At 41.7% G+C, this 20,382-nt stretch overlaps 1 protein-coding gene across 4 annotated transcripts in view; it reads right to left on the reverse strand.

The window, feature by feature from the left end:
- The window catches only part of REV1 (REV1 DNA directed polymerase), an 83,120-nt gene that overhangs the window by 54,911 nt on the left and 7,827 nt on the right, over positions 1-20,382 (reverse strand). For all 4 annotated transcript variants that reach the window (XM_024999307.2, XM_024999308.2, XM_024999306.2 and 1 more), the window contains exons 2-3: positions 9,065-9,125; positions 7,587-7,713 (exon numbers count right to left, since the gene is read on the reverse strand). In XM_024999307.2, coding sequence (XP_024855075.1) covers positions 7,587-7,713; positions 9,065-9,115 — 178 coding nt within the window. In that variant the 5' untranslated portion in view covers positions 9,116-9,125. The remainder of the gene's footprint in view (positions 1-7,586; positions 7,714-9,064; positions 9,126-20,382) is intronic.

Below are 20,382 nucleotides of genomic sequence, written 5' to 3' on the forward strand. Positions count from 1 at the left end.
CTGTGCAAAAAAAAGGCAACAAAGACCCAGCGCAGCCACAAATAATAAATAAAAAACCCAACTCATTTGCTGATACACAAAAAATAACTCAAATGGCCTAAAGACCTAAATGAAAGTCCTAAAACTATAAAACTCTGGGAAGAAAACATAGGGGAAGAGCTTTATGACACTGGACTCAGCAATGATCTCTTAGATACAATGCCAAAAGTACAGGCAACAAAACAAAAGCAGATAAATTAGACTACACAAAAACGCACAACTTCTGTGCATAAAGGGCGCAGCCTGTGGAACTGGAGACAATATTTGCAGACCGAAATCACTCTAATACTGGGTGAACAGACTATATAAAAAAACAATGGAAATTCAACAAGAACAAAATATCAATTTAAAAATGGCCAAAGGACTTTAAAGATGATGTACCTATGGCCAACAAGCATATGAAAAGACACTCAACATCACTAATCATTAGAGAAATACAAATTAAAATCCCAACGAAACCTCCTTTTAAACCAAAATTCTGAGCTCCTTCAGCATCCTGAAAGATGTCTCTACAAAGGAGACCAACTGCAGGTACGAGGACTGTAACGGGCAGCGTTTCATGGTTTAACAAATCTGAAAGCAAGCTCCAAACTGTCTCTTACAGGGTGAACAACACAGAGACTTTCCTCTCTCTGTTACATGTATCCTTGCTTGACAAAACACAAGAAACATCAAAGAACATGTGATCAACTAGAAAATAATTTACCTAAGCTATATTTCTCACTGAACAGAATGGTACAATTTTTAAAACTTACAAATATTTTATAAAGAATACTCTGCAAATTTTTAACAACTATATTCTGTAATACTCCTACTGTTAATTTTACAGAACGTTCTTCGGGAATATTCTGTAAGCAATCAAATTTTAACATTAACTAAAACCAACCATATTAAGAAACAAGTTAAGTATAGAAAAGGTAAAAGCCCCACATGTGAGACTCCACCACAGTAAATGCCGTCACGTAACATCAGAATAGCCACTGAAGACCACTGTCAAGCCTCTGGGCACAGCTTATACAAAGGTTGCTCACTTGGCTAAAACATATCCTATAAACAAACACGTTCTATAAATTTTACAATCTTGTACCAACGTCTTCTCTGATCTTTACTGAGAAAACAGTCTCTATGCACACCATTTCACTCTGCACATCCAAAGAGCCTGACTAAATACTGGCCGTGTCACATGCATGATAGAAAGAAGTAAGCCAATAGCTGTTTATACCTCCTGTGGTCTTACAGTAGTTAATACCCTTCAGTATTTCATTTGAGTCTCACAGTGCTATAAATTAGAAAGATAATTTAGCATTCTGTTTACTGCTGAGGAATGAGAGGATGTGTCCACAATCACACAACTACTGTGCAGACCCTTGGTTTCTGATTCCTGTCCATCATTACTTTCTCCAGTAACCATGCTTACTCTCTTGACCCCTCTTCTCAGCAGGTGCATCAGACTTACTACCAAAGTCAACTAAAAGCCACATACACTCAACCAAACAAAAACTGAAGAAAAGTTTCAAAAGCCTAAAGAACCTCTAATAGGAGCAAATACCTTTCAGACTCTGGCAAAATTACAGGGAATGGTATAAACTAACACAGTAAGTCTCTCCCACATAGGAGGTTAAATTCCTCCATTCCTGGATTCACAAGATCAGAGTCCCACAGGAAATGGGAGGAGACAGCATGTATGTATCCACAGAAAACAACTCCTGGAAGGCATTCATTTCAAAAGAATTAGAGCATTAAATGGACTCTGTCCCTAAGTCACATTTGTATGCTCAGAAAACATCAATGTTAAGGTTCAGTTTTCAAACAGATCTCTACCACTTAGAACGTCAGTCTGTTATATGTGTATATTCCCATTTTATTTTGCAGTCATATTTGCAGAATGTCTCTGCCTGCCCCATTTTTCCACAGAATTCAGCAGCGCCAAAGTCCCCAGACCTGGTCTCTGATCCACCTACTGAAAAAGGCAGAAAATTACCCAAACACTTCTTTCCGTATTAACTATCCTGATCCAACCTCACAGAAGAGCAATTACAGCTCTGTAGATCTGAAATACTAGCTGACCCAAGCTTTCACCAAGATAAACACACCCAGGGCCCATCTCCCAGAGATTACAATCCAGTAACCTAGATAGCATATTGAAAAGCACAGACGTTACTTTGCCAACAAAGGTCCGTCTAGTGAAGGCTATGGTTTTTCTGGTGGTCATGTATGGATGTGAGAGTTGGACTGTGGAGAAAGCTGAGCGCCAAAGAATTGATGCTTTTGAACTGTGTGGTGTTGGAGAAGACTCCTGAGAGTCCCTTGGACTGCAAGGAGATCCAACCAGTCCATTCTGAAGGAGATCAGCCCTGGGATTTCTTTGGAAGGAATGATGCTAAAGCTGAAACTCCAGTACTTTGGCCACCTCATGCGAAGAGTTGACTCATTGGAAAAGACTGATGCTGGGAGGGATTGGGGGCAGGAGGAGAAGGGGATGACAGAGGATGAGATGGCTGGATGGCATCACTGACTGGATGGACGTGAGTCTGGGTGAACTCTGGGAGTTGGTGATGGACAGGGAGGCCTGGGGTGCTGCGATTCATGGGGTCGAAAAGAGTCGGACACGACTGAGCGACTGAATTGAACTGAAGCCTAGAGTGTGGCCAGCGTCTTATTTAAAACCTAGAGACTTAAGAAAATGGAGTTGCATTAGCATACGAGTGAACACATTTTAACATTCTAATGTGCAAGCATGACACTCTGTCACTCATTCACACGCTCAGCCAGTATTTACTGAGATCTCCCAATGTGCTGCGCTAGCTTCCAGCCCTTGGGGCTCCCACCAGGGCTCCACTGGGCAGACAGAAAGGAAGTCGGAAAAATACCAGCTCGAGTGCAAGTAAATTCTATGAAGAGAAATAAAGCTGGATAAGAGATGAGAAATTTATTTTAGACAAGGCTGATCAGGGAAAGTCTCCTGGAGAAGGTAACATCTGACCAAGGCTTAAATGATCAAGACTCGGAGGAGGAAGAGCTGAAAGGAGGCCCAGGGGTCACTACACAAAATGGGCTTTCTGACTCCCCAAAACTTAATACATGTAAAAGCCTGACAAAACAAAACAAAACGCAGGTGTTCTGTTTTCTAGCCAAAATGCTCTGAAATGTATATACAATGGACCAGCTTAGGGAAGGAGGGAAATCTAATGAATTTGAATGAATATGATTCCAGTTTACAGAGTGAGGCAAGGAGCTATTCATCACAGTGAGAGCATGAGCAGCAGCAGCAGAACAACAAGGTACAAAGACCGAACTAAGATATCAGAATAATCCTGCTGACCACAATTAGAGAATGTCAAGGTGAAAATGCAGGTGAGGGTTAGAACAAGAATGCCTTTACCCATTTTCATCTAGAAAACATCGATTTATCCAAAACCAGTTTAAAAAGTCCATTCTACCTCAAAGGCTTACTTTAGTCTGTGTTGCCACCACTTGCCTCTGTCCATATCTAATGTTCAGAGATTGACTTTTATCATCACAAAATCCATATTCTCCACCATTGTCATCTCTGTTCAAACACAATTCCTAACACACAAGCAGCATAAAAAACATATTTCTTAATTAATCAACATAGAGTAAAATGGGATGAAAGGTTTAAAGACTGGAAAACTTAACAAAGATGTCAATTCCTCCTAAACTGAGCTATAGGTTTAATGTAATTCCTATCAAAATCCCAGCAAGGCACCTATTTTGTAGACACAGAAAAACTTCTCCTAAATTTTATGTGGAAAAGCACAGGCTCAAAAAAATAGCTAGAACAATCTTGACAAAGAAGAATAAAACTGCAATAATATACCTGATATTACAGCTTACTATATAGGACCATGATCAAGATTATGTGGTACTGGTGAACGGACAGACACATATTTCAATGGGACAGAACACAGAACCCAGAAACAGACCCACCCGAATATGGCCAACTGATTTTTGAGAAAAGTACAAAATGGATGAAGAATAGCCTTTCAACAAACAGTGCCGGAGCCAAGTGGATATCCACAGGTCACAGAAAACAGAAATAATCAATATGGAACATGAGCTTAAGTATTAAACATAAACCTGTATAATTTTTAGAAAAAAACTAGGAGAAAATTCGGACAAGGCAATGGCACCCCACTCCAGTACTCTTGCCTGGAAAGTCCCATGGATGGAGGAGCCTGGTGGGCTGCAGTCCATGCGGTCGCGAAGAGTCGGACACGACTGAGCGACTTCACTTTCACTTTTCACTTTCATGCATTGGAGAAGGAAATGGCAAACCACTCCAGTGTTCTTGCCTGGAGAATCCCAGGGACGGGGGAGCCTGATGGGCTGCCATCTATGGGGTCGCAAAGAGTTGGACACGACTGAAGCGACTTAGCAGCAGCAGCAGCAGGAGAAAATCTTTAGGATCCAGGACTAAGCAGACTTTTGACTTGAAAGCACAATCCGTAAAAGTAAAGGTTGATAAATTGGATCCCATCAAAATAAAAAACTGTTCCGCAAAAGACTGTGTGAAGAGCGAGAAATACAAACCACAGACTGGGAGACAATATTTGCAAACCACATATCTGACAAGGAGTAGTATCGAGAATATATAAAGAACTCTCAAAATCCAACAGTAAAAAAAACCAAGCAATTCAACTGGAAAACGGGCAAAGGACACGTAGGGACACTTCACTGAAGAGGATCGGCAGGCGGCAGAGTACCCGTGAAAGGAGGCTGGGCAGCACTAGCAGCAGCAGACACCCGAAAGCCACCGCGAGACGCACGCGCGTCAGAACACCGACATTAAACACAGAAAGCTCGGCCTGTCTTTACAAAATGCTGACGAGGATGTGGAGCACCTGGAACACAAACTGAACCACAAAGAGATATGACTACATACCTATTAAATGTTTAAACAGAAATCACTCAATCCTAACACGGATGCAGAGAAACTGAACTGCCAATAAATTGCTCATGGGAATGTAAATCATACAGCCACTTGGGAAAGAGTTTGGCAGCTTCTTTAAAAAAAAACAAAAACCACACAACAACCATATAACCCAGCAACTGCACTCTTATGTTCACACAAAAACGCGTACATGAGTGCTTACTGTCAAAGATGACATAATTCAGACATTCTTAAATGGGTCAATGGTTAATCTGTGGAAACATTCATACCATGGAATACAGCTCAGTAATAAAAAGGACAAAACTAATGATAAACACAAACTTGGATAACTCTCCAGACTATTAAGCTGAGTAAAAAAAGCCAATTAATTCCAGAAGGTAACATACTTTATGTTCTATTTATGTAACATTGTTGAATTGAAAAACTACATGAATGGAGGCCAGACCAGCAGTCCCCAGGTGCTTAAGGAAGGAGCAGTGTGGTTACAGAAGGGAAGCATGAAGGATCCTTGTGTGAAATGTTCTGCATCTTGACTGTATCCGTATCATCCATACTCTATCCTGATTGATAGAGTGCTATCTTTTTTAAGATATTACACTGTGGAAAACAGGACATGAGCCATGGTTTCTCTCTGTATTTTTTCTGTGTGTGAACCCATAGTCAAAAACATTTTTAATTAAAAAAAAAAAAAAAAGGTTGGAAAGCAAAGAAGTGAACTTAGAAGGGAAAAGATGTTGTTTGGGAGGAAAAAGAGAAGAGAGAATAAGTTAACAGAGGCAGAGTAGCCAGAAGATGGGGGATCTTATCTCTAAATTCAAGTTCAAAACTATGTTGGAAGGGATGGGGGTCACCAAAGAGAAGTTCAGATGGCAGAACGGGGAGCTTTAAAGGAATCAAGGAAACCTGGAACATGAGTTACAGTCCGTGAAGAGCGTGAGTAAGAGTCAACATTATCACACAGTATGCCCACTGTCTCAATGAATCCAAAGCACTAGTCTTTACTTGCTGAGTCATCACAGAGGTCTTAGATTCTGTTTCATCTATAAAGCTGCAAAGCAGTCACTGAAAGTGGAAATTTTTATAAAAACAATTATACCACCACATCTTGCATGTCCCTAAAAAAGTCAACTTAATGGAACTTTACTTATGGAATTATAATGTAATCCTAACAAAACCAAGAATAAAAACTATTATTATTATCCCTATCTTAAAGGAAAGGGCAGGGATAATAAAAGGTCCAAACGAGAAAATGTCTGACAGTCACATACAAATCAGTGATGAAAGTAAATTGGGATTCCACATTCTCAACCATGGGAGTGACTGCTACAACATTCATTTTCTTCTCCCTCACACAAAGCATCCCCTTTTCTTCCTCTAATGTAAATAAGGGTGCCCCTGTAAATTGGGGACTTCCAAAACTGGCTAATGTAGCGTTATGTTTATGCCTTTTTATTAATATCTGTAGTCTTTTATAATGCATCTCAGCAACGTCTGTAGAGTTTGAATGTTCTAAGATGCCTATGTAGAAAAGCTGCATGTGAATTTTCCCAAAGTTGCAGCAGCACTGGTTCTGAGTTAGCATTCCTAGATGAAATTGTCAATGATGCCTGATAAAATGCAACCAGGCAACATTATTGCTTAACTGAAACTTAACTTTAATCAACAAATACCCCAAGCGTTACGCACATCACTGCAGGGGCACCAAGGACACCAGAGTAATGAAATGTGGAAATGGAGCTCTCGCTCCTGTCTAGTAAACCAGCAACTACAGTAAGATCCAATAAATGCCAGATGTGAGTGAACACAAGGAGCCACAGCCCCACAGAACCATGAGGAGCCACCCCCACCAAGAGCAGGACAAGGGACAATCAAAGGGAAGTGGTTCACGGAGACCTTAAAAACAAGGAGCTAACAGCCAACTAAGAAGTGGAGAGAAAAGTGGGCTCCTGGATGGCCGGTACAACAGAAAGCTGACGGCTGACACTGTAAATTAAAATTCTCAATCTCCTCTCCAACTCACAGAGAAAAACCACCCGGTCCCTTCCAGACACTGGACTCAATGACAACAGGCACGGCAGGAGGAGAAGAGGGACACAGAGGAGGAAAACTACAGCACAAGAGTAAATGAGACTCTGCTTCCTCAACAGTGAGAGCTGGGCCCTCACCTCTCCTGCGGGCAGCCAGATCCCAGCCACTGGGCTTACACCGGTCTCAAGGCCGGATGGTCAGAACCCGACGCCCACTCTACCGCCCCTCCACCAGCCCCAAAGGGCCTCTGGACAATTACAGCTGAAGAGTCACCAGGGGAGGGTCCCTACAAGGTCCCCCTCTTCGAGGCTCACAGTTTACAAAGCCCCATACGTGTGATGAGCTATTTAAACAGGAGGACTACAACTTTTCATTTTAAACGTCATCTGACTTAAAAAAAAACCACGTGCTTTGATAAAAATTAAAATAAGCAGAGGTGAGATGGAAAGGAAGCGTGAGGAAGGAGTATCTAAGCAGAGGGTCTTACTTCTATCTTTTTTATACGCAAGATAAATAATTAAAAACAGAATTTAAAACAAGTCACCCCAATCCTAAAAAAAGGTACACACCAAAACAAGATAAATAAAAAGTTTAAGATGCAGTCAACCTGTATATCCATTAACATAGATGGCGACTCCACTAAAAATTGTCGATGAAGTTCCATCCTTCTGGATAGCAGCGTCGGATCGAAACTGTTGCTCCAACTTCTGGACCTTGGCGGCCATATACCCACCCTAGAATTCAAGAAAAGGTAAACTAATCATAAAAGTTTTATTTCCTTCCCACCTCCCCATTTTAAAAAGAAATTAAAAAAAAAAAAAGACCTTACTCTGTGATAGTGATCAACATACAAAGATGACATAGGGCATAATAACAACATAAAGCATAATTCAAGGTGATAAAACAGGCAGGTCAAGGGAGACTTCTCCTGTTAACTGAATTTTTAATAATTCTGTCCATAACATTGTAAAGCAGTTACTCTCCAATTAAAGAAAAATTCTATCACATTCTTATAACAGTAAGTGCTATGTTAAAAGAGGGAAAAGGTAAGTCTAGAATAAGTGTAATATCACAGAATATTGCTCTTATCTACAGAAATTATGCCAAAGTTTAAACCAATTTAAAATTTGACAAGTGGTCAGTTAGAGTATATTTTAGACTGGCTTCCACTATCTTTTCTGTATAGTAAGCTTAACAACAAAAACTTAAAAGTAAAATTAGGCTGTTGACAAACCAACAGTTGCCCATACATGTGGATAAGAATACAATAAGCAATTCAGTGGTTAAGTTCTGGATCTAATCAATCTGATAGTAGTACTAAAATTCATAACAACAACCTAAAAAAAGAATGTAAAAAGATTATTACGTCTGCTAAAGACTTTTAGAAAGCTATACCTTTCCTGAACACTGAAATAATAAGCTAAATCTATTAAGACTTATCAATCTTAATTTATTTATAAAGTCTTCAAAGTAAAACTGTAGATATCTAGAAGTGGTATATATTTTCCCCAAAATGGAAATGACTTTAATACTGTTTTTGATTATTCAAATATCACATGCCATTAAAAATTTTTTTTTCTTTTCCCAGAAAAGAAAATTTAAATTAGCTGTGATCCATTCACTGCTAACATTATGGGATCTTACTTTTAAAGCTTATTTCTGTGCCTCAGAACACAAGAAGTTTTATAAACACAGGATCACATGTAATATTCCTTTATACCACAAGACCATCCTGCCAGATCAGCACACAGCTAAATGATGGGTACATACTCTTCTACGCTACAGAAGATAACTTACTTGACCAATCCCCTGTTACTGGATGTCTATGTTTTCCTGTTTTCTAGGATTATTAGCAAATCTGTGATAAAATGATGATACAATAAATTCTGTGCACTAGAACATTTATTTCCGCAGGACAAAATTTTGCAAAGTTTAAGCTTTCAATATACTGTGAATACACACAAAGAGTTGGTGTCTAAAGCGATTTACAATTTAGAAAAGACCTTAAACCACATTACAAACTAAAAGAAGAATGAAGAATACCTAAACAGTTCAATATAATTATTTTTATTCTTTAAAACACACCCATTTTTCCCAGTCATCTTCAGCTCTCTTCCTCCATCCACCTCGTCTCATGGTGGAGCTTCTGTATTAGGGGGGAAGAAAAAAGAAATACTTCAATTTCTTAACAAACTGTACTACTAATTGATACTATATTTCAATATCAAGAACAATGAGAAAGTAAAATAAATTCAAATGTTCATTAAAGTTGAAAGTATAATACTGAGGAAATTTTTCCAAAGCGTATCATTCTCCTACTTCACCCCAAACTCCCTGCAGATATATCAAGTTGAAATATCAGACTTTAATTACCACTAATTTTTATTTTTGGCCGTGCCGTGCACACGTGGGATTTTAGTCTCCTGATGAGGGACTGAGCTCGCACCTTCTGCATTGGAAGCACGGAGTCCTGACCCCTGGACTACCAGGGAAATCCCTTCAATTTTAACAGGAAAAACTTTTATGCATTTCTGAGCATCAATCCTAACACCCACGTACATAAAGCATCACCAAATCCAATGGACATACTGTGCTTACTTGTTAACATTAATTAGTGTTAAAAGAACCTCAAATATTTCCCTCCATAAACTGTCCTAAAATATGGCTTTTGAATTCTGTATTCTTAAAAAATTTTTTATTTTATTTTTTGGCTACACCACACGGCATGCAGGATCTTAGTTCCCCAACCAGGAATTGAACCTGCGCCCCCTACATCAGGAATGCAGAGTCTCACCACTGGACCATCAGGGAACTCCCCTGATCTCTCTCTTTGCTATTACATATTGCATACTTAAGAGTGCAGTCATATGACTAAGCATACACACCAAAAAAGAGTGCAGTCCCAGTGTAATTTATCTATTCTGCAAAAACCCTAAAAGAAGTCAATCAAAGCAGTGTAATTAAGGGACACGATGCAGAAAGATTATCACTGATAATAAATTAATAAATCTGGCGTTCTCCTTAAGGGAACACATGACCAACCACACCATCAAGCCACCAAACTGGCTGATCTCAAGTGTCAACTGGCTTAGCAGTGATAAACGTATAAATCAAAGCAGACATCACATGAAGCTCCTTGTAAAGTCAAATTCTTCTAATTCAAACAGCTACATCCTGGGTGGGATACGACTGCATTATCCTTCACAAAATTAATATGAGCTCCATTTTTTTCTTTTAGTAACTATATAGGTTAATACCAAATGGTTACCATATACCACTGGAGAAGTCTTATATGTTATCCAAGTTAAACTGGTTCTGATATGGTTTAAAACAATCTTTTATTGAATAACATTTTAAAATAGCCACACTTTATTCACATATATCACCTGATATTTTCCTTCAAATATTTCTTTCTTAGTATATACAGGATTTATAATATCTACTTGCTGACTTTATACTAATTATGATTTTTACTGCCTACTCTTAAAAGGCACCTGAAAGACATGCAGAGATGGTCTCAGCGTGAACCCCAACAGGGAGACCAGGGGCACAGGGAGACCAGGGGCAGGTGGAAAGGGCTCTGAGGACAGGCGGCAGAGTGGAAGCCCTACCAGGTGCTGTGGGTGCAGGAGGGGAGGGGGCTGTTTGTTATGTCTCTGACAAGCAAGGGCGTGTGTTCACCCGGAGTTCCAGGACAGCCATCAGTGCTGTTTAATCCTTCTGGTCTCAGCAAGCTCACTCTGTCCAGTCTGTTCCCCCAAGACCTCTCTCTATCTTAAAGGAGTCTGGGAAATGTGACCACAGTTCTTGACTTTGACTCCACACATCTGCTCTTACAAGTGAAAAGTGTGGGCATTCTGGTCATTGTACATTAAGAACGAATACTAACAAAAATTATACGAAACCATTAATCTGCTAAATGAAGCTAAGTTTAAGGAAATAACACATTTTAAAAGTTTAATTCACCTGACCATTTAAAAGCCTCATTGTAAGAAGTCAATACGAAAATCCGTATTGATGGCTTAATAAGGGAGATCTCACTGACACAAAACTTCTTCAAAGAAAAGTTTTAAAGGTTCTCCCTCTTCCCAAGTAAAGCTATCCCAGACCAAGTTTTGAAAATGAAAAGCAACGAAGGGCTAAAAAGGTAATTTCATCAAATTTCAAAAATGTAATTTGACCCATGTACAGCAAACTCCTATTGGCCCAGGATTCAATAAAAACCAAGAAGAGGGAAAAGGAAACAAGAAATACAGTTCATTTTATACATTTAAATTCTACTTTGAAAAAAATTCCATGACAAATAGTAAACCTGGTTATGTGGACCGACTCTCCTGCTGAGGAAGAGGAAAACTAGACAAAACAGTGTTTAAAAAGATAGCCTCAAGGCACAGGAGGCCGAGCAAATAATGAAAAATTACTGGGCCAAGACTCGGCAGCTGATAGAGGAGAGCTGCTGCGTCATATCAGCTCCCCAAACCGGGAGATCTTCCCTTCTGGCTGAGCACACATAGTGAGTAAGGGAGTGCCAGCGGGGGCTCAGGGTCGTCCTGGGACACAGCTCTTCACATCTGGACGGAGGGCCCCAGGGTCAGAGTCAGCTGGAGGCAGGCAGCCCAGGGCACCCTGCCCGGGGTCAGCCTAGCCTCAGAGCAGACCCAGGTGACCGGGGGCTGCCCCACGGCGCCTGGCAGAAGGCAATTTGGATGCTCTGAGGAGACAGCTGCCTAAACTTCATGTATCTCTACCCACGAGCTTGCAGATACAGTATCTGGCACATAAAGATAACGAGGCACACCAAGAAACAATCACAGGAACCAAGAGGAAACAACAAAATAAACAGACCTACACAGACTCTAGGAAAGGAAATTAATGTAGACTTTAAAGTAGTCGTGTTTACTCTGCTCAAAGAGGGGAAAGACAAACTTCAGACTATTGGTAAAGAACTGGAAAATATCAGAAATAACTAGACAGTAACTCTCAAGTGAAAAGATACAATATTAGAAATTAAGAATGTAATGAACAGAAAAAAGGAAACAAAGAATAAGTGGAATAAGTCAGAAGAAAATGTCCAGACAGGGAGCATATGGACAGAAGGGAAAGAGACACAGAATGTATACAAGAAAGTCTAATTTAAGTAAATTGCGGGGGTAAAGAGGAAAAAGAGAAGTTATGTTTAAAGAAACAATGGCTAAAACATAGTCTGAAACTGATTAAAGGTATCAAACTACAAATTCAAAAAGCCCAATGAGTCCCAAACTGGGAAAAAAAACATAAAGAACCTATATCTAAACATATAATAGTGACACTATGAAAAACTAAAGACAGAAAAAAAGTCTTAAAAATTGTCATGGGTGGGAAAAAGAGATCCCGTTCAAACTACTGTAATGAAACAGACAGCTTTCTTTTCCACAGAAACACAGAACCAGAAGACAACCGTGCTGAAAGAAAATGATTACTTAGAATTCTACACCCAGAGAAAAATTCAGCCAAGAAAGTTGAAATAAAGGCTTTTTCAGGCAAATAAAAAGAGGTTAATGTCACCAGCAAAGTAAAGAAAATTAGAAAGTATATCCCTTAGGTAGAAAGAAAATCCTCTTCGATGGAAGATCAAAAATACAGGAAAAACATACACACACTCACAGCAAGGAAAACAGTAAAGAGCTGCACGAACCAATTGAAAAAGCAAGAGAGTTCCAGAAAAACATCTATCTCTGCTTTACTGACTATGCCAAAGCCTCTGACTGTGTGGATCACCACACACTGTGGAAAATTCTGAAAGAGATGAGAATACCAGACCACCTGACCTGCCTCTTGAGAAACCTATATGCAGGTTAGGAAGCAACAGTTAGAACTGGACATGGAACAACAGACTGGTTCCAAATAGGAAAAGGAGTACGTCAGGCTGTATATTGTCACCCTGCTTATTTAACTTATATGCAGAGTACATCATGAGAAACGCTGGGCTGGAGGAAACACAAGCTGGAATCAAGATTGCCAGGAGAAATATCAATAACCTCAGATATGCAGACGACACCACCCTTATGGCAGAAAGTGAAGAGGGACTAAAGAACCTGTTGATAAAGGTGAAGGAGCAGAGTGAGAAAGCTGGCCTAAAACTCGACATTCAAAAATCTAAGATCAGGGCATCTGGTCCCATCACTTCATGGCAAACAGATGGGCAAAAAATGAAACTAGTAACAGATTTTATTTTCTTGGGCTCCAAAATCACTGCAAATAGTGGTGATTGTAGCCATGAAATTAGAAGATGCTTGCTCCTTGCAAGAAAAGCTATGACAAACCTAGCTAGTGTATTAAGAGGCAGAGACATCACTTTGATAAGAAAGGTCTGTCTAGTCAAAGCTATTGTTTTTCCAGTAGTCATGTATGGATGTGAGAGTTGGACCATAAGGCTAAGTACTGAAGAATTAATGGTTTTGAACTGTGGTGTTAAGAGAAAACCCTTAGGAGTCCCTTGGACAGCAAGGAGATCCAACCAGTCCATCCTAAAGGAGATCAGTCCTGGGTGTTCATTGGAAGGACTGATGCTGAAGCTGAAACTCCAATACTTTGACCACCTGATGCAGAGACCCCACTCATTAGAAAAGCCCCTGATGCTGGGAAAGATTGAAGGCAGGAGGAGAAGGGGACAACAGAGGATGAGATGGCTGGATGGCATCATCGACTCAACGGACATGAGTTTGAGCAAGCTCTGGGAGATGGTGAAGGACAGGGAAGCCTGGAGTGCTGCAGTCCATGGGGTCACAAAGAGTTGGGCACGATTAAGCAACTGAACACCACCACCGCCACCACCGAGTACTGTCCTCACAATACGAGCAGATGGGATAGTCACTACGAAGTTCAACTAGTAGCTCCAATGGGTTCTCGCTTGTCCTTAAATGGGAAAGGCTTCAACACCAAAGAGCTGTTTTGAGGTTTTGTTTTGTTTCTGTTCAACCATAGAGACCCTCACTGTCTAAGGCTATGATCATTCTCAGATCACTGAGGTTATAAGAGCACAATGGAGATTCCTGGAATTCAAAACCCAGGGAAGCAGAACTTTGCTCTAGACCCACCTACACATTAGTCAGGCTGCGACTTTGAAGAGACTCTCACCAATGTATTAAAAACAAAAATCAAATAACTATGTGCAGGGCATTTTTATGTCTTTGTAACACTCTTTTGTCTTCACCGTATAGTGGCTTTTGAAGTGAAGTCGCTCAGTCATGTCTGACTCTTTGCGACCCCATGGACTGAGGAGCCTACTATGCTCCTCAGTCCATGGGATTTTCCAGGCAAGAGTACTGGAGTGGGTTGCCATTTCCTTCTCCAGAGGATCTTCCTGACCCAGGGATCGAACCCAGGTCTCCCTCACTGTAGGCAGAAGCTTTACCGTCTGAGCCACCAGGGAAGTCCTAATACTGGCTTTTAGGGATTCTAAATTGAGCTGACAGTTTATATTCTAACACAGCATGTATTTCATACATTTAAAATACCTTTGAAAAATATACAAAAATAAAACATCAAGATATTTAGAACAGATATTACTCTTAATCTAACAGAACTCTTAAAAAATTTTTTTTTAACCTGGTCTCTTCACCTTCAGTACACTGAAAGATTTTCCTATTATCAGTTATTTTAATGTACAATGAAACAATTCCTGTACTATAAGATATCAGTTTGATCAACACCAAACACACACAGACTTCAAAAAACTGTAACCCATCACTAAAAGTGGCTACAGCATACAGAGCATTCTCTAAACAACAAACTGTATGTGTGGGGCCATTTGCCTTTTCAACAAGTGGACCTGCTCTGTCTTTTCTCAAGGCATCCTCTACTGCCCTCCAAATTCATGGTCTGTGTTTATACACCACTTTGCCAGGTTGCTTGTATTCAGTTGTGCTAGGCGTCCATTTTCAAAAACAGTTTTTCCTTCTATGTAAAAGCACTGTATGTTTACTGCAGAAAACTGAGAAACTACAGGGAGCAAAAAAGGGAAGGGAAAATTATCACATTTCCACCTTCTTAAAAAAAAAAAAACACCTGTTGACTGACACTGTTTATTTCTTCAGTATTCCTTAAATTTTTAACACTGAAATGTAAATGTTATGTTGAACAATGTTATGTTAAATGTTATGCTAAATTGTTAAATTTAAATATTAAAAATTTCAACACACCAGTGTATCTTACCACTGCATTTCCACAGTGTCTTACTTTTCCCAAGGAGGTCTGTACATCTCCTATTTATCTCAACAATACATCTATGGAATAGGGAGGCCAAATACTGATTATTTCACACACAGGCGCCTTCTAGGTAAAAGGGCTAAAATGTTTGATAAGGCTTCATGGCCGGTTTGTGGTGCAAAACCACACTCATCTTGTACAAATGCACGTCTCCAAATCTCCAATGGAGAAATGAACAATGCTATTAACGTAACAAGCTTCTGAAAACAGCACTCCCACTGAACTGAACCAGCCTAACACGGTTCCACAACACGAGATGCTTCGACTCTGGCACCGTCCGGGTCAGAAACGGCAGCTGGCGGACAGGTGACAGGACTGCAGCAGGAACCGGGCCCCACGAACAGCCTGCATCCAGACCCCACCGTGTGTCCGCGGTCACGAGAGGCAGAGGCCCAGGAACAGCGCCCCTGCGGCTGGTTCTCTGGCCTCAAGCCGCCAGGAGCTCCTGTATCTGTGGAGAGAAAGGGGCCTGACCAACTCTAGTCTCTTACAGTTTTTAAAAATTATGATTCTGTGCATCTATCCATTTATGAAAAAGGCTTTTACGATGAAAGCACACGTATTATGCTACTCTGTTTATTCGTCCAGGAAACAAAGGCTGCACACAGATGTGGCTCTAACAGTAAGTAATGATCCCTGCTCAGTGAGAGGTCTGGCCTTTGCCCCTGGCTTGCCCTGCTGATAAATGTCTCCTTTTACCTGAGGGTTAACAGCCACTTCAGGTAATCTAACAGTAAGATTTACGGTGGAGGCTTCAGGCCACGCGTCACTAACCTTCTGAGGGGCTAGAGACAGAAGGTCAACCTCATCTATCTGACCAAACTCCAATAAAAACCCTGGCCACTAGGTGAGCTGCCCTGGTTGGCAATACTTCTTGGGTATTGTCAACTGTCATTAACAGAAGTCACCCCACCTCAGACTCCAGCGGTGCATCCAAAGCTCCACGTGGAACTCCCCTGTGTGGCCCAAGCCCTTGGACAGCTTTAACCTGCATCTGTTCACTGCAGTAAGTCTCCACCACGACGACCGCAACAGCTCCCAAGAGCTCTGAGTCCTTCCGGTGAGCTACTGCCCCTGAGGGTGGTTCTGGGGACCCCCAAACTCTGGAGTGCCAGAATGACAACAGCCTCCCAGTATTCATTCATTCTTTTAGTAAAAGAACACCTCTCCTAACCCATCTTAGCGGTGAGCAGGGCTGCAAAGGGAGGCTCTATTCCCTCAGCTCCTTTGAATCAGGAGTGGCCATGTGACTAAGCTCTGGCCGGTGAGATGAGAGCAGAGTAATGAATACAAAACTCTGTGCCATTTTTTCTGAAAAGAAGTTGTTTACTCTTTTGGAATGCAGCTTTGAGGTGACCAAGCTTCAACCAACAGAACAAAGACAGGGGATGGCTAAGAAAACAGAAGGAACCTGGGCCCTCAATGACCTAAAACAAGCAGTCGCCCATCAGCTGTGCCCTGCCGCCATCACAGGGCAGAGAGCTGTTAATCCTCTGTCATCGCCCACATCACTCTGCTCTAAGTCTTGGCCACAACCTCGCACCCTGGTCCCTCGCTACCCTGCACCCTAAGGAATGGACCTACATTTCATTGTTTGGGTATTATGACTCAGAAGCAATTATTTCAATAAACTGCACAGAAATAAAGAGAGACAAGCAATAAGACAGAGAATTACAGTTTATGGATATACAGGTTTCGCCCCCTTTTTTCAAAAGTTTACTTTGCACCACTTTACTCTTATGAAAAACCTACATCAGTACATGTTTTTGCTAACCAAAAGAAACCCCAAGAGGATTTTCACTTTTACAAAAAGATGGGAAAGCAAAAGCCACATCTGGCTTGCTTCGCAGCAGCCTGTTACCAAGGGAGCGTGCACCCAGGAGCGTTACCAAGAGCGTGAGCGCTGCCCGGCGCCTTCTCCAGGAAGCACGCGCAGTGTCACGGCGTCAAGCCCCCGCTGTGCTGGGCCGAGCCACTGGGTCTGTGAGCATCTGCACTGCATCTCAGTTTATATTTCGCACCCGTTGGCAAGACAGTCCTGCAGTAACTGTTTCTTTGCTTTTGGCCATTTCAGCTTAAGAAAGGTTTCACAGGAACACTCTACTCAGCCAGCAGGGGAAATCTGTATTCAAACTGAAAATGGGTAACAGATACTTGTAATGTCCTGTTTGAGGCTGATCTTGCTAAAAGCAAATTTTCTATCTCAAACCATCCAATATAACACATTTCTCTCTTATCCTCTTGGTTAGTCACAACAATGAAAATATATTTCCTTCCCCCTGCAAATGATGGATCTAACAAAATCAGTCATTTGAAAACAAAGTGTTCTAAAAGAATCACTAATAATTTTCTTCCCTGTAATTACAGATTTCCATAGAAGGAAAAGCAAACGAAGACACGGTGGTAATAAAAGTACAAAGAACCGCCGCCTCTGGTTTCCAAGGGTGTAGCAACATTAACTGGTTTCCTAATGCCCTCCCTCTACTTGGTGAACTCCAACTGCTCATTAAAGTATCTCCACTAGGAGGTCCCACCTGCTTCTCAAAGTCAGCATGTCCAAAAGTAGGGATCAAGACACCAAGGAAAAGAATGTTCTGGAGATGATATGATTTTAGAAAAGAGAGTCAGCGAGGAGTGATTTCACTAAGGAGAAGCTCCAGTCTCACAGGAAAGCCAAACGGACACCTGGAGGAAGTTCAAGGTTGCAGTAAATCAAGGACTCCCAAGGCCCCCACAGAAGGCAGGGGCGAACTCAGCCGGAGAACAAAGGGCGTCCCGCCAGAGAAGAGGGCGGCCTGTGCTCCCAGTGGGGCTTCACCAGCAGCTCCTGGAGGGCGTGTTAACACACATGCTGGGCCCCAACTGCAAGCTGCTCACTTTGTAGGCAGGTCAGGAGTGGGGCCGGGCACCTGAACTTCTAAAAAGCTCCCGGGAACAGTGACGCTGCTGGTGTGGGGCACAGGCTTTGAAAAGCACCAGCGTTGCCTACAGTGCACCTAGAGTGGTCACGGGACAGAGACAAGTGCAGCGAAGCTCCGAGGTGCTGAGACAGAGTACCAAGGAGGAAGAATGCCGTGACGACGTGCACCGGCAGAAAGACCCTCACGACAGAGTAAGCGCAGCTCAGCAAGAGGCGGTCTGGCTTAGATTACGGGTAACAAGAGCTTTCCTGTCCTTCGCCTCCCCCCGCCCCACCCCACCCCCCAGATTCCAGGCCTGAGCCAATAGTTTACTCCATGTTCACTGAATATTTACTGTAATTTGCAGTTTTCAAGATGAATAAAGTGTAAACCACAATTCAAAATTATCTTTTAGAGAAAAATGATTTGCACAGACCTGCAATACTGGAGCCAACATTAGCGGCACCGACAAAAACCAACGGACCCCCAAGAAGACAGCAGGAGGTAGCTCTCTTGTTGGGGACTAGATCCAAGACTTCACCGAAAAGGCGGATCTGAGCTAAGGGCAACGAATAAGATTTTAATAGGCTGAGGGGAATGAAAGAGCGATTTCAAGAAAAAAAAAAAAAAAGCTCTTCAAGGCAACATTCTGGGGATGACACATGGACAGAGCCAGTGGTAGATGAACAAGGCAGGTAAGGGAATAAAACAGTAGGCCCTCAAAATCATCAGAAGTCTGAACCTGCCTTTGTGAAAGTGAAGGAAAGAAAAAAGTCGCTCAATCATGTCCAGCTCTTTGTGACCCCATGGACTGTAGCCCGCCAGGCTCCTCTGTCCATGCGATTCTCCAGGCAAGAATACTGGAGTGGCCTGCCATGCCCTCCCCCAGGGGATCTTCCCAACCTAAGGATCAAACCCTAGTCTCCTGCACTGGTAGGCAGGTTCTTTACCCTCTGAACCACTTAACCTGTGAGTATCAACGATGGGGGAGGCAATGACTGCACGCAGGGGCAAGGGTCCACCTCCTGAGCCTCCTCTAGACCAAGAGCTCATGTTTGCCACCCACAAAGCGTTAGAACTCCAAACTCACACGGCAGACATGTGCCACACACCAGAAACAAGCCCTTCTGAGTGGCCGAAGTTCAAGAATAAGGCAGGCCCACTTGAGTCTAGATCTATCAGCGCCATCGGCCACAAACCTCTTCTCTCACAAACCCTTATGTTAACGCAGCTGCAAGTGAAAACAGAATGTTTTAGAACAGCCATGGCATTACTTTCTGGCCTCTTTTCTCTTGCTTTGTGACAAGAATTCCCTATGTTAAAAACAACCACAAACAACTCCAGTACTTTCTAGGATGACAGGACATTTTACCAAGCTACTATGTTCATCGTAAGACACTAGAAATCTTCCTCAAGACAGTTTATTTAGGTTCTATGACTGTGTTAGGAGAAGGCAATGGCACCCCACTCCAGTACTCTTGCCTGGAGAATCCCAGGGATGGAGGAGCCTGGTGGGCTCCAGTCCATGGGGTCGCTAAGGGTCGGACATGACTGAGCGACTTCACTTTCACTTTTCACTTTCATGCATTAGAGAAGGAAATGACAACCCACTCCAGTGTTCTTGCTTGGAGAATCCCAGGGACAGGGGAGCCTGGTGGGCTGCCATCTATGGGGTCGCACAGAGTCGGACACGACTGAAGTGACTTAGCATAGCATAGCATATGCCTGTGTTAACAGATTCTATTTCTGAGAAATCCTCCAGTGAGCTCCAAGAGGATGTAATAACCTTTAAGGGACAATCTAAAATAAGATGTTCCACTGGGCATAAATAATATGCCAAAAAATTAACCTTCAACAATGTAAACCTAGCAACTTCAACTCAAGATCTAAAATTCAAAGTGCCAACTAAGTGGCTACAAGATTTTACAACTCTACCACCACCACCTCCCCTCAGTAACAAGAATCCCATGTCACAGACTTAGGTCTCTTTTCAGCTAACAATAGTAATAACCTAAAATTAAATTTACAAATTCAAAAAGAAACCAAGAGTAAACTTTTTAGAGTCCAAATTACCGTGCTTTTAAAATACCAAAAGGCATGTAGTTTATAACCCTACCTACAACACAATTTATAAAAAGTACTTAACTCAAATGAACCCAGGTTTCAAATGTCATTATTTCCATAAGAGAAAATGCTATTTTTCAATAGAAGGGGATCTTTCTACATACATAAATATATTCAAATGCAGCCTACTCT

Source organism: Bos taurus, chromosome 11 (genome assembly GCF_002263795.3).
Source record: "Bos taurus isolate L1 Dominette 01449 registration number 42190680 breed Hereford chromosome 11, ARS-UCD2.0, whole genome shotgun sequence".
NCBI classification, from domain to species: domain Eukaryota; kingdom Metazoa; phylum Chordata; class Mammalia; order Artiodactyla; family Bovidae; genus Bos; species Bos taurus.